General features: G+C 43.2%; 1 protein-coding gene across 3 annotated transcripts in view; it reads right to left on the bottom strand.

Annotated features, from left to right (window-relative positions):
• Positions 1 to 834: 834 nt before the first annotated feature.
• The window catches only part of LOC123764092 (irregular chiasm C-roughest protein), a 268,455-nt gene continuing 253,683 nt past the window's right edge, over positions 835 to 15,606 (bottom strand). For all 3 annotated transcript variants that reach the window (XM_069329891.1, XM_069329890.1, XM_069329889.1), the window contains exon 12: positions 835 to 2,391. In XM_069329891.1, the coding sequence (XP_069185992.1) occupies positions 2,375 to 2,391 (17 nt within the window). In that variant the 3' untranslated portion in view covers positions 835 to 2,374. The remainder of the gene's footprint in view (positions 2,392 to 15,606) is intronic.

Consider the following 15,606-nt stretch of genomic DNA (forward strand, 5'->3'; position numbering starts at 1 on the left):
TTTAAGACATGAAGTATGGCGCGCTCTACCTCAATGCTCTGCCATTATTAGAACTTTTGACTGTTTTCAGCACCATAAACTGACCCTTAGTTTTGAGCAGGACCAATCTCTTCGTGAAACAGGTGTAGCAAAGGTTCCTCTCCTAAGTAAGACCTTTTGATAGTATGAATATTTAGTGGAAGACTAACAAGAAAGTCCAGCGCTCTGCAGTGCGACAGGAAGTTACTACCTTTTTAGCAGTAGTTTTGTGAAACATTGTAGACACATTACCTGGTGTCATCAGCAAATGATCTCGAATAGCTAGAGCTACGGCAGTGGTACTCGAGGTCTCAGTTCACAAACTTCCTCTTGCGATCCCAGGTTTTCTCCGAGTACATTCTTTCCCAGTTTGGAGTTCCTCTCATGACTGACATTTCTCTCCAATTCCTCCCCTAGCTAAAATCCCTTCCTTTAGACTTAAAATACCTCCCGATTGAACCAAATGCAGAATCACTGCATTTGTCACGTCAGTCTTGTAAGTACTATGACTCACGGTCACAATACCGTAGGGGGAAAGTCCCACCCTTTGCGCCAGTGGTGTCACACCACGACGTTGATGTGAGTTCAGGTGTAGAGCTTAAAGCTTATCGACCTCGTTGGTTATTATGTGACGATAATTATGTCTCCGTTGTCAATGCCAACGATGCCAAGGAGGGCGCTAGCGACGCTGCATGGTCCTCGCGCTAGGCTCGCCTAAACTCAAAAAAATTCTCCTCCTCCTCCTGGAGGAAACTCTTAATTAGATTTGTGACTATTGTCTGAAAATATATAGTTTGGGATAATTAAAGAGTGAGATATACAAAGCTCTTTACTATTCATTATAACAAAGGAAAACCAATATTTACACATCTGGCTAATGATACTTGCGATCATCACTACAATACGTGATGAGGATATATATACAGTGTCAACAGCATTAAAGGTGAGTCTACTTACTACCGTGTTCACATTAATACACGCATCAACATTGATATACACGCTATAAAATGAACAAGAAAATAATCGCATTTATCAGCCACAAACAGCCTAATTATAAAAAAATATTGATCTATTAATGTCCTTATATATATATATATATATATATATATATAATATATATATGTCGTGCTTCTTAGGCAGATTTTACCAAACAAACCTAATTCCCTAAATAATGAATAATGTCGATAATTTGGTTTTATGCACAAGGAGACACAATTAATATATCAATTGTGAAGTGTATTCAATGTAGGTTGAATCAAACAAAATTTAGCAGCCTAAACTAACCAGGTCGATTATGCCTCAGTACTGCCTATTTACCTCAATTCGAGCGTTGTTATATAGTAACACAAGTAATAATTTAGGTTTGCCCAAATATATTTATATATTTAAAACAAATCTCGTGAAGACAAACCAAACAATTTAAACAATCTGCCTGTTCAGCAAACTGAGCCATGCTAATTATATATATATATATATATATATATATATATATATATATATATATATATATATATATATATATAGCAAATTTAACATCAAAATGTGCAAACGTAAAAGTAACTGTACAGTATTTACAAAGGAACTAAATAATGTCTGGGCGTCATCATGGAGTAACTGGAGACTTTATTAAGGGTTTAGGCAGCGCGGGAGAAATAATGGGGAGGAAGGAATTAATAGTGTGAACAGCACCAACATTTTAGTCTCTATACATCACCTGCAACTTAAAAATCGGTCTATAATAGGTCATCTTAATATGAATTTATTTCTTATCAATTAACAATAATTTTTAGAAAACAAGCAAATCAAGCATTAGTTATATAAACCTAATTTTAGATTTGTTTTTTTTTCCAGTCTTGAGGAGTGAGGGGAGACAGGCCTACTGCTGTCATGGGGAAAACTTCTGTCCACAAACAGGACAAAATAAGAGTAGTTTAGTTTTAATTTATAAATCTCTCTTTACCTCTGCTGACATCTTGCTCCACGTCTCCCGACATCTTGCTCCACCTCCGCCGACATCTTGTTCCATCTCCGCCGACATCTTGCTCCACCTCCGCCGACATCTTGCTCCACCTCCGCCGTCATCTTGTTCCATCTCCGCCGACATCTTGCTCCACCTCCGCCGACATCTTGCTCCACCTCCGCCGACATCTTGTTCCATCTCCGCCGACATCTTGCTCCACCTCCGCCGACATCTTGCTCCATCTCCGCCGACAATCTTGCTCCATCTCCGCCGACAATCTTGCTCCATCTCCGCCGACAATCTTGCTCCACCTCCGCCGACATATTGCTCCACCTCCGCCAACATGTTGGTCGCGTAAGAACAGACACTTGGTGTGCTCAGGCTGGTCGCCGATCTCTATACCTCTGTGTCTCCTAGAAATAAGAAAATGTATTATATTGTGTCAGACACTGATACAACTAGTGAGTACACACACACACACACTTTGGTCCACACACTTTAGTCTCTAGGGACCAAAGTGCCAAAGCTCAACCCCCGCAAGCACAATTAGGTGAGTACACACAAACACACACAGGTCAGATATGTAACGGTTTTGAATTTCATTCAAATTGACCTGATTGTGGCAATGTAATAAGAGCGAACTAAGATAAAGGTCATGAGCCACAGCTCGGTAATTTAATTATTATATATTTTCCGAAGTCCAAAATAAAGATATTTTAAATATTGGGAACTGGCACTGTTAATAAAAAAGTTGAAAGAGAAAACTAAGGCAGTGGACATGAGCTGGAACTGTAAAAGAAGTTTAATGAAGGCTTCAGTTAAGAGTTGACTTGTTTTTCTAAAAACTAAGTTTGGCAAACATGGAAATAAGGCCATAGCCGAGAGTTTTCCTGAAATCACTGTGTCGATTATTGAATTAAGGCAAAGAAGGTTAATTTATTGATTTTTATTTTTACTAAGGATGAGATGTAGAACGGTAACAAGAGATTAATTAATAAGAGACAGAGACGGAATACATTTAAATTTTGTTCGAACGAAGCTGAGAAGGGGGTGTAAGGAGAGGTTAAGGGGAAGTTGTGAGTGCAAAATGTGACCATAAGGCAGATACTTAAAGCTGTGAAATCGTAGGGAAGGACAGAGATAATAGTGGTGATGGAGAAGATGATGAGATTGGGGCGAAGAAAGATGGTATGGGAGAGTCAGGTTTAATAATTTTAGATGGGAAAATCCTTATAAACTCTTACTGATCGTATTGTCTGAAAATGGAATTGATATTATTAAACAAAAATATATGAGCGTGTATATTTTCTACATAAGAATTCCTTAACATGGCAAAGAATATTTTTTCAAAAAAGAAATAATTAAGATCACTAAGAGGAATTTTCATTCTATGATAAATCTAAGTCCACAGCAGAAAATTGGTACGCTGAAAAAATTACCCTAAAACAGGTAGCAGCAAAGCTAAACCATTTTCAGGATGGGTCCTCTATAATTTTTAAGGTGGCAGCGTAGCTGAAACTGGGGCCCAAAGCCGCCAATTTCAGCTACGTTGTCATTACTGCATCTCGTGTCACAACATTGACATCCACAGCCACTTTACTACAAACCATGGTACTACCAGTTACGGTACTATAAGTAATGGCACCACCACTAATAATACTACGTGCCATAGCAACACGAGCTACTACACAATGTTTAATTTTACTATGTCAGAAATAACTTTTCTACATGTAAACTAGAAAGTGTACCAGACAGCACTGACAGCTCGATAGGTACAGACACCACGACGGTTCTCGATAGAGCAATTCAGAACAGAAGGACAGACTTATGCAAATTTTATGCAAAGGGCATATGCAGACATAGATATGCTGGTAATAAGAAAGGATTAGAATGCAGTTACCAACATCCCAAAAAATGTTTAAATATGCTTAGGAAAGGTGAGTGTCGATTTGGATCAATATGTAGGTTTTTCCATCCTGACATGTGCCAAACCTCACTGGAGGACAGAAAATGCTATGACCTTAGCTGCCCACACTTTCACGTGAAAGGCACGGAACGCTACATAAAGAGTGGCAAGCAGGATAATGAATTTGGAGGAAACTCTATAAATTTTTTATACCAGACCGGCAGAGAATTCAAAAGGAGCAGCATGGAGAGTGTATGGAACTGGATGCCAGATCCACTGGCATTCCAGAATTACAGATACAATTACCCACCGAAAGGGAACTACAACTACGACAGAAAACTGCCCTACAACAATCAGTACTGGTCAGAACAAACTCATTATGTCCACGATTAATGGACGTGCCGAAAAAGTCTCCCATTCAAACTATCACTAATAGAGTAACCTCATTCATCTTTGCCAACATACAAGGACTGAAAACAAGAACAAACAACAAAGTACAGTTCATAAATGGCCTCCTCATGGAGTCAAATGCAGTATTTGGAGCTTTCACAGAAACCCATGCAGGGGAATTGTTGGACAGTGAGATATGGATTCCAGGATATAACCTATACAGGTGTGATAGGAAAATTAGGTCACATGGAGGAGTGGGTCTGTATATTAGGGAAGACCTTGTATGCTCGGAGCTCCTAAACGTTACAAATGAGGTGGTAGAGGTACTGGGATTACAAATAGAGAAAATAAATTTAGTGATTATACTAATATACAAACCGCCAGATGCAACGGCTGAGGAATTCACAGAACAGATAAGCAAAATAGAGAATAGCCTTGATAATTTGGAGAACCCGATACCTGATATTATTTTCCTAGGTGACTTCAACTTGCCTAGTCTCAGGTGGAAAATAGCAAACAATAATATTATACCAGGAAATCTATCAGGACCTAACCAACCACAGATTAGAGAACTACTTAGATTCTGTGACAAATTTTCACTCAATCAGCAGATATCGGAGCCAACGAGAAATGAAAATATTCTAGATCTGGTCTTTACGAACAATGAAGACATTATCAGAGACATTACGATATCAGATACCACATACTCAGATCACAAACTCATTGAAGTGCAAACGACCATCAATACTCAGAATAGACCTAAAACGTTGATAAAGCGAGAGGGCTATTCAGTAAATTCAATTTTAATAATAAAAGGATAGACTGGGAGATAATAAACAGGGAACTTACAAACATTCCATGGGGAACTGTTCTAAATAATACAAGTCCTACAGAAGGAATAGAAAAACTTACTTCAGAAGCGTATCAAGTCTGTCTGAAACATGTTCCTTTGAGGAAAGCCAGAAAGAGATCTAACGTAGAAAGAGAACGCAGACGACACTATAAACGCAGGAAAAAAATAACGGAACTGCTTATGCAGACACGAATTTCCCGTCAAAGAAGGAATAATTTAAATAGGGAGATTGAAGAAATCGAGCGGAAATTGAAACACTCATATGAAACTGAAGAAAGGCAGTTAGAACAGAAAGCAATTCAGGAAATAAAGAAAAATCCAAAATATTTTTTCTCATGCGAAATCAAAAGCAAAAACCACTGCCAGTATTGGACCTATTCGTACAAGTGAAGGTTCATACACGGAGGATGACAAAGAAATTAGTGAAATCCTAAAAAAGCAGTATGAGGACATGTTTAGCACTCCAATAAACAACATGAAGGTGGAAGATCCAGACAATTTCTTTATGCGGGATATTCAAACCCCGGTAAATATAACTGATATAAACACGAGCGCACTAAATTTTGAAAAAGAAATTGAGAACATGCCCATGCACTCGGCCCCAGGTCCAGACTCATGGAATTCAATATTTATAAAGAAATGCAAAGTGCCGGTAGCACAGGCACTCAGTATAGTGTGGAGGAAGAGCTTGGACACGGGGGAGATACCAGATGCACTTAAAGTAGCAGACATAGCCCCTCTACACAAGGGAGGGAGCAAAGCATTGGCAAAAAATTATAGACCAGTTGCACTAACATCGCACATCATAAAAGTATTTGAGAGAGTGATTAGGAGTCAGGTCACCAATTTCATGGAGACCAATGACCTTCATAACCCAGGCCAACATGGATTTCGAGCGGGAAGATCGTGCCTCTCACAGCTACTTGAGCACTACGACAAAGTCACTGAGGCATTAGAAGAGAAACAGAATGCTGATGTGATATACACGGACTTCGCAAAGGCCTTCGATAAATGTGACCATGGCGTGATAGCACACAAAATGAAGTCAATGGGAATAACCGGTAAAGTAGGACGCTGGATACTCAGTTTTCTGTCAAACAGGACTCAGCGAGTAACTGTCAACCATATAAAATCTAGTCCAAGTGCAGTGAAAAGCTCTGTACCTCAGGGTACAGTCTTTGCACCACTGCTTTTCCTTATTCTCATATCAGATATAGACAAAAATACAAGTCACAGCTTCGTATCATCCTTTGCAGATGACACAAAAATCAGTATGAAAATTACCTCGGCTGAGGACATTGAAAAACTTCAAGCTGATATTAATAAAGTTTTCGACTGGGCATCAGAAAATAACATGATGTTTAACAGTGATAAATTCCAGGTACTCAGGTACGGTAAAAATGAGGACCTTAAACATAATACAGAGTACAAAACACAATCAAATGTACCCATAGTAGGAAAACAGCATGTAAAGGATTTGGGAATAATATTGTCTGACGACCTAACGTTTAAGGAGCATAACCAAGCAAATATTGCGACAGCCAGAAAAATGATAGGATGGATTACGAGAACTTTCAAATCCAGGGATCCCATCACATTGGTTGTACTCTTCAAGGCACTTGTGTTGTCCCGTCTTGAGTACTGCTCAGTACTCACTTCCCCCTTCAAAGCAGGAGAGATTGCTGAAATAGAGGGAATACAGAGAACATATACGGCACGCATAGACGCAATAAAGCACCTAAATTATTGGGATCGTCTCAAAGCCCTCCAAATGTACTCACTAGAAAGAAGACGAGAGAGATATCAAATAATATACACCTGGAAGATACTGGAGGGCCAAGTACCAAATCTACACAGTAAAATAACAACGTACTGGAGTGAACGACATGGAAGAAAATGTAGAATAGAACCAATGAAGAGCAGAGGTGCCATAGGCACATTCAGAGAACACTGTATAAACATCAGAGGTCCGCGGTTGTTCAACGTCCTCCCAGCAAGCATAAGAAATATTGCCGGAACAACCGTGGACATTTTCAAGAGGAAACTAGATTTATTCCTCCAAGGAGTGCCGGACCAACCGGGCTGTGGTGGGTATGTGGGCCTGCGGGCCGCTCCAAGCAACAGCCTGGTGGACCAAACTCTCACAAGTCGAGCCTGGCCTCGGGCCGGGCTTGGGGAGTAGACGAACTCCCAGAACCCCATCAACCAGGTATCAACCAGGTATGTATAGGAAATTTATCTTTTAACAAAGTTATGAAAAACAACTAGGGAGGACTAAAAGATCTGGAGATTATGTTCTCCTTTGTTTTATTTTACTGTGCACACAATACATGTTTTTAAATCATGGGGAAACTGATCTGTTAATAGCAAAGTTCTGAGTGAACTAAGGCGGACACAAGAGCTAGAGCTCATCAACAAACTTTATCTCGTTTTACTACGTCAGATATGTAACGGTTTTTAATTTCATTCAAATTGACCTGATTGTGGCAATGTAATAAGAGCGAACTAAGATAAAGGTCATGAGCCAGAGCTCGGTAATTTAATTATTATATATTTTGCTAAGTCCAAAATAAAGATAATTTATATATTGGGAACTGGCACTGTTAATAAAAAAGTTGAAAGAGAAAACTAAGGCAGTGGACATGAGCTGGAACTGTAAAAGAAGTTTAATGAAGGCTTCAGTTAAGAGTTGACTTGTTTTTCTAAAAACTAAGTTTGGCAAACATGGAAATAAGGCCATAGCCGAGAGTTTTCCTGAAATCACTGTGTCGATTATTGAATTAAGGCAAAGAAGGTTAATTTATTGATTTTTATTTTTACTAAGGATGAGATGTAGAACGGTAACAAGAGATTAATTAATAAGAGACAGAGACGAATACATTTAAATTTTTTTCGAACGAAGCTGAGAAGGGGGTGTAAGGAGAGGTTAAGGGGAAGTTGTGAGTGCAAAAAGTGACCATAAGGCAGATACCTTACCCCAGAGGAGAAGCAGAAGAGATTCAGTTTCAGGGTAATGTACTCGAACATTGATGGAATCACAAGCAAGGCAAGTGAACTAACAGAAAGAGCGCAAGAAGTGGACCCAGATGTAATTGGACTCACTGAAACAAAACTCTCTGGAATCATAACGAATGCCGTGTTTCCCCAGGAGTACACAGTAATAAGGAAAGAGAGGGAAGGTAGGGGAGGAGGCGGAGTGGCCCTACTAATGAGAAAAGAAAGGAGTTTCAAGGAGATGGCCATCCCGGGCTGTGAGGGGTTTCAGAGACTACATAGCAGGCACCATGACAATGGGAGGACCAAGAGTAGTAGTAGCAGTAATATACAACCCTCCACCAAGTAACAGAAGACCAGTCAAGAGTATGACATATGACAACAAAAACATGGCAGTTAACACTATAATTGAGAGGGCAGCCTCTGCTGCCTGTAGAAATAGATCCCACCTGCTCATCATGGGCGACCTCATTCACGGAAAGATTGACTGGGAGAACAAGAAACCGCATGAAGGCGAGAATACGTGGAGAGCCAAACTATTGGAGGTATACTAGAAACTTTTTAACCCAGCATGTCAGAGAACCCACAAGGATGAGAGGAAGTGACGAAACACCGAGACTCGACCTAGTCTTCACTCTGAACGACTCCGATATGAGAGAAATTGGTTTTGAGACCCCAGTAGGAATGAGCGACCACAGTGAACTGGCGTTTGAGTACCTGATTGAAGAAGGGTTATTGAATTCGAGGAGGGGTACTGAAAACAAAAGGCTAGGCCTTCCGAAAGGGAAACTATGAGGAGATGAGAAAATTCTTAACTGATATAGCATGGGAAACAGAGATCAGGGAAAAGACGGCCCAAGACATGATGAACTACATCACGCAGAAGTACAAGAAAGCAGCAAACAAGTTTATCCCAGTCCAAAAGGAAAACAGTGAAATGAAGATGAGAAACCCATGGTTTAATCAGAGATGTAGGCTAGCTAAGCAGCAAAGTAAAAGGGTGTGGATAAACTATAGGAATAACAGGACACTTGAGAGTAGAGAAAGATACCAGAATGCCAGGAATGAATATATCAGGATGAGAAGAGAGGCAGAAAGACAATACGAAAATGACATCGCAAGCAAGGCAAAGACTCAGCCTAAATTGCTGCGCAGCCACATCAGGAGAAAAACAACAGTAAAGGAACAGGTTAGGAAATTAAGGATAGGGGCGGAAGGATTCATTACAAACGACAAGGAAGTGGGTGAGGAACTGAATAAGAAATTCCAGGAGATCTTCACCTTTGAACAAGAAGAACTTCCAGAGATAAGAGAGGGAATAGCTAACCAGGAACCACTAAAAGAGTTTGAGATTACCAGCGGGGAAGTAAGGAAGTGTTTACTAGAGTTGGATGTGACAAAGGCTATAGGCCCAGATGGAATCTCACCTTGGATACTAAAGGAAGGAGCAGAAGAACTGTGCCTCCCACTCTCCATAGTGTATAACAAATCACTGGCAACAGGGGAACTGCCAGAAATTTGGAAAGCAGCTAACGTAGTCCTGATATACAAGAAAGGGATAGACAGGAGGCACTGAACTACAGGCCAGTGTCCCTAACCTACATACCATGCAAGCTGATGGAGAAGATTGTGCGAAGAAAGCTAGGGGAACATCTGGAGCGAAATTACTTTGTAACACAGCATCAACATGGGTTCAGGTATGTTACGAACCCGGATCCAGCGTCCGAGCACGGAGCAGTGACGACCGCGCCATCTGTGGGTCAGCTCCCGAAACCCCCACCAAATGGACGACGACACCTGGTGAGGACGACGTGTACTGGCTACGAGGGCCAGTTTCCAGTCCCGTTCAGCGCTCAACACAGCCGCTGCTGACCTCTGGTGAGGTGGTGCTCAGACAACAACGCCATCTATGGAGTGGATATGTCGGGCGTTTGTGTCTGAGCCTGTAAGTGGGGTGCTGTAGTGTGTCTCTGTTATTGATGACGTGTCTGCTTACAGAGTCGACCTGGGACTGCTGTGATGGAAGTTGAGTCAGTCTACCCAAGGCAGCCGTCTCCATACCTTGTGCTTTGCTGCAGCAGCTGTGAAGTCGTCCCCCGGAAGAACACTGTGGTGTTACCCTGCCAGTGGAGTGGCAGTAGAAGGATTACCCGGGACCGACTGCTGGAGACGATTATCCACTGGGGTATTGAGGACAGGAGAGTGATTTGTAGTATCACACGAGGCTCCTGTCTAGGGCGTTACCCTAATATCGCCCGTGGAGTGGCCTGACCAGCGTTGCTGATCCGGAACCTGCCAGCAGACCTGCTGGACTTGTGGTTGACGGCCTCCACGGCGGTGCCCCCAGTGGACCTGTGTTTTGGCTGACCTGTGGCCAGGGTAGGCTCAGCTTCTCAAAGGATTCGTTGTGAGGCCACGAAAGCACCGAAGACTTAGCACCGAGAGCTTGGATCCAGAGTCTTCAGGAGAAGACGTTTGTGTACAGTGTTAATACCCCTCCCCCCGTGTAATCTTTTTATATATTATTTATTGGTGGTGGTCAATATATTATATTAAGTTCTTGACTTTATTTCTCTTCCCCTTCAAGTTACTTGCGTCACGGATCTCATCCCTTGAAAGCCACTACTGGCTCGGGGCCGGATACAACTTCCTCTAACAACATCAGAGTAAGAACCCCGTTGCGTCCCGAGAGGGCCGTAACAAGGTATGGCAAGTCCTGCCTCACAGGGTTACTTGAATTCTACGACCAGGCAAGAAAGAGAAGGGAGGGAAGACTGCATATTTTAGGATTGCCAGAAAACCTTTGATACAGTACCACACAAGAGGCTAGTGAAAAAGCTGGAGTGAAAGGGAAGGTACTCCATTTGATAAAGGAGTACTTAAGCAACAGGAGACAACGAGTCAATGTGAGGGGTGAGGTCTCAGATTGGCGTGACGTTACAAGTGGAGTCCCGCAGGAGTCAGTCCTTAGACCTATACTGTTTCTGATATATGTAAATGATTTCCCAGAGAGTATAGAATCGTTTCTCTCAATGTTTGCCGATGATGCAAAAATTATGAGGAGGATTGAAACAGAGGATGATAGTAGGAGGCTACAAGATGACCTAGACAGAGTGAATGGTCCAACAAATGGCTGTTAAAGTTCAACCCGAGCAAATGCATAGTTATGAAAACAGGCGGTGGAAACAGGAGGCCAGACACAGGATACAGAATAAGAGATGAAGTACTTAATGAAACGGACAGAAAGAAAAATCTAGGAGTTGATATCACACCAAACCTGTCTCCTGAAGCCCACATAAAAAGAATAATGTCTGCGGTATATGGGAGGCTGGCTAACATCAGAACTGCCTTCAGGAACCTGTGTAAGGAATCATTCAGAATCTTGTATACCACATATGTAAGACCAATCCTGGAGTATGCGACCCCAGCATGGAGCCCGTACCTTGTCAAGCACAAGACGGAGCTGGAAAAAGTTCAGAGGTATGCCACTAGGTTAGTCCCAGAACTAAGAGGCATGAGTTACGAGGAAAGGCTGCGGGAAATGCACCTTACGACACTTGAAGACAGAAGAGTAAGGGGAGACATGATCACTACCTACAAAATCCTCAGGGGAACCGACCGGGTAGACAAGGATAAACTATTCAACACGGGTGGTACGCGAACAAGGGAACACAGGTGGAAACTGAGTACCCACATGAGCCACAGGGACGTTAGAAAGAACTTTTTCAGTGTAGGAGTAGTTAACGGATGGAATGCATTAGGCAGTGATGTGGTGGAGGCTGACTCCATACACAGTTTCAAATGTAGATATGATAGAGCCCAGTAGGCTCAGGAACCTGTACACCAGTTGATTGAGCTGTTGAGAGGCGGGACCTAAGAGCCAAAGCTCAACCCCTGCAAGCACAAATAGGCGAGTACAAATAGGAGAGTACACGCGCGCGCGCATATAATATTCGATGTATTACTGAAATGATAAAAATAGCAGAAGTCATTTAGTGATGAAATCAGAATTAATGAAGAATTTCCAGAGACGGTCTGGGGCCCCTGGTGGGTAGTGATGGTCTGGGGCCCCTGGTGGGTACGGTGATGGTCTGGGGCCCCGCCACCTGTCCCGCCCCGCCACCTGCCCCGTCCCACCCCGCCACCTGTCCCGCCCCGCCACCTACCCTGCCTCGCCATGTTCCATTTTTTGTCTTTAATATCGTCTTGTGTCTGGACCTGCAGCACCTGACGGCTGGGCACATCACCACCACCTCTTCTCTCTCTTTTTCTTTTCAGTCTTAATTCCTCACTACTCCTAGTTCCCTCACCCCATATTACCCCCCCCCCCCCCCACACCTGACCCCTGCCTGCTTGATGGGGTTCTGGGAGTTCTTCTACTCCCCAAGCCCGGCCCGAGGCCAGGTTTGACTTGTGAGAGTTTGGTTCACCAGGCTGTTGCTTGGAGCGGCCCGCAGGCCCACATACCCACCACAGCCCGGTTGGTCCGGAACGTTTTTTTAGAAAAGTCTAGTTTTCTCTTGAAGATGTCCACGGTTGTTCCGGCAATGTTACCTCCAGCATATATACCCTCACACCTGACCCCTAAGTAAGTAAGTAATTATCAAAAGAAGGCACCAAACCGGGAAGGCTATGTACCTGACCCCTAGTTCCCTCATTCTATATGACCCCCACACCTGACCCCCCCCCCTCCTCCCTCCTGACCCCTGACCCCCAGACAGCCATCACATAAAGCAAGCAGGAACCAGTTCCTCAGCCGCTCTCGTTACTGGGCCACGTTGTTTAGTGGTCTCGTTAGGACGGACTCCTTCACTATTTCCCCTCAGGTAAATCTGGGCGTGGGAGGCCAGGAGGGGGGAGGCGCTCACTTAACAACTCACTAATATTGACAACTCACAAAGCCGAGACGCACATCCGCTTTCTTGTTATTTCTATACAAGTTCAAGTTCAAGTATGTTTATTGAGATAAGCAAGAAATACATCTCAACGGGATAAAGTAGCTTAGGCTATTTCTACCCCCCATACCGTTATTTCTGTAATGTAGGCTGAGTAGAGCCAAGTACCCAGGCGCCATTATGGTGGTTCTGGGTCATTAAATAAATATGTTTGAACGTTACTGATGTTCCTGGTGACATTACGAGCTGTTGGCCCACATCTGCTCCTCGGACGCCGGCCTCTAAAAGTTATCATTTACTAAGCTTTTTATCATAATTCATTTAGGAATAAAGCGAAGCCAACCGTATATCCGGAGCCTTAATGTGGTTACGTGACGATTTCACACGTACTCACCTAATTGTGCTTGCGGGGGTTGAGCTTTGGCTCTTTGGTCCCGCCTCTCAACTGTCAATCAACTGGTGTACAGATTCCTGAGCCTACTGGGCTCTGTCATATCTACATTTGAAACTGTGTGTGGAGTCAGCCTCCACCACATCTCTGCCTAATGCATTCCATCTGTTAACTACTCTGACACTGAAAAAGTTCCTTCTAACGTCTCTGTGGCTCATGTGGGTACTCAGTTTCCACCTGTGTCCCCTTGTTCGCGTCCCACCAGTGTTTAATAGTTTATCCTTGTCTACCCGGTCGATTCCCCTGAGGATTTTGTAGGTTGTGATCATGTCTCCCCTTACTCTTCTGTCTTCCAGTGTCGTAAGGCGCATTTCCCGCAGCCTTTCCTCGTAACTCATGCCTCTTAGTTCTAGTGGCATACCTCTGAACTTTTTCCAGCTTCGTCTTGTGCTTGACAAGGTACGGGCTCCATGCTGAGGCCGCATACTCCAGGATTGGTCTTACATATGTGGTGTACAAGATTCTGAATGATTCCTTACACAGGTTCCTGAACGCTGTTCTGATGTTAGCCAGCCTCGCATATGCCGCAGACGTTATTCTTTTTATGTGGGCTTCAGGAGACAGGTTTGGTGTGATATCAACTCCTAGATCTTTCTCTCTGTCTGTTTCATTAAGTACTTCATCTCCTATTCTGTATCCTGCGTCTGGCCTCCTGTTTCTACTGCCTAGTTTCATTACTTTGCATTTGCTTGGGTTGAACTTCAACAGCCATTTGATGGACCATTCACTCATGTGTAATTACCTAAGTGTAGTTACAGGATGAGAGCTACGCTCGTGGTGTCCCGTCTTCCCAGCACTCTTCGTCATATAACGCTTTGAAACTACTGACGGTCTTGGCCTCCACCACCTTCTCACCTAACTTGTTCAACCGTCTACCACTCTGTTTGCGAAAGTGAATTTTCTTATATTTCTTCGGCATCTGTGTTTAGCTAGTTTAAATCTATGACCTCTTGTTCTTGAAGTTCCAGGTCTCAGGAAATCTTCCCTGTCGATTTTATCAATTCCTGTTACTATTTTGTATGTAGTGATCATATCACCTCTTTTTCTTCTGTCTTCCAGTTTTGCCATATTTAATGCCTCTAACCTCTCCTCGTAACTCTTGTCCTTCAGTTCTGGGAGCCACTTAGTGGCATGTCTTTGCACCTTTTCCAGTTTGTTGATGTGCTTCTTAAGATATGGGCACCACACAACAGCTGCATATTCTAGCTTTGGCCTAACAAAAGTCATGAACAATTTCTTTAGTATATCACCATCCATGTATTTAAAAGCAATTCTGAAGTTAGAAAGCGTGGCATAGGCTCCTCGCACAATATTCTTTATGTGGTCCTGAGGTGAGAGTTTTCTATCTAGAACCACCCCTAGATCTCTTTCTTTATCAGAATTCTTTAAAGATTTCTCACATAATATATAGGTTGTGTGGGGTCTATGTTCTCCAATTCCACATTCCATAACATGGCATTTATTCACATTAAATTCCATTTGCCAAGTGGTGCTCCATTTGCCAAGTGGTGTGTGTGTGTGTGTGTGTGTGTGTGTGTGTGTGTGTGTGTGTGTGTGTGTGTGTGTGTGTGTATGTGAGAGAGTGTGTGTATGTGAGAGAGTGTGTGTGTGTGAGTGTGTATAGGGAGAACATGTTCCAAAGGTGATGTTGGAGAGTTGACAGCTGAGTGGGCACCGCTCGGGATTCGTAGTCGTAAGGTTCCGGGGGTTCGATGCCCGATAGAGGCGGAAACTAATGGGCAGAGTTTCTTTCATCCTGGTGCCCCTTTTCACCTAGCAGTAAATAGGTACCTCTGAGTTACACAGCTGCTACGGGCTGCTTCCTGCGGTGTGTGTCTGGTCGAGGTCTGAAGGTCTGGTCGAGGACCGGGCCGCGGAGACCCTAAGCCCCGAAATCATCTCAAGATAACCTCAAGGAAGGTGAGCGAGGCGACAAATGAATGACCCCTGATGGAGGCTCTGATGACCACAGCCAAGACCAGACAAGAGTCTCCACCTTGTCCAGAATTCCGAAAAAAGTGTGATGGGCGAGGTTATGTGGAGAGCGGCGTCTGGTGTGAGGGAAGGTGTGCTGCACAGACGGCGTCGCCACCCTCGTGAGGTTCACGCCTTTCATCGTCATCTAAAAAAAGAGTCAAA

Source organism: Procambarus clarkii, chromosome 23, assembly GCF_040958095.1.
Source record: "Procambarus clarkii isolate CNS0578487 chromosome 23, FALCON_Pclarkii_2.0, whole genome shotgun sequence".
In the NCBI taxonomy this organism is placed as follows: Eukaryota; Metazoa; Arthropoda; class Malacostraca; order Decapoda; family Cambaridae; genus Procambarus; species Procambarus clarkii.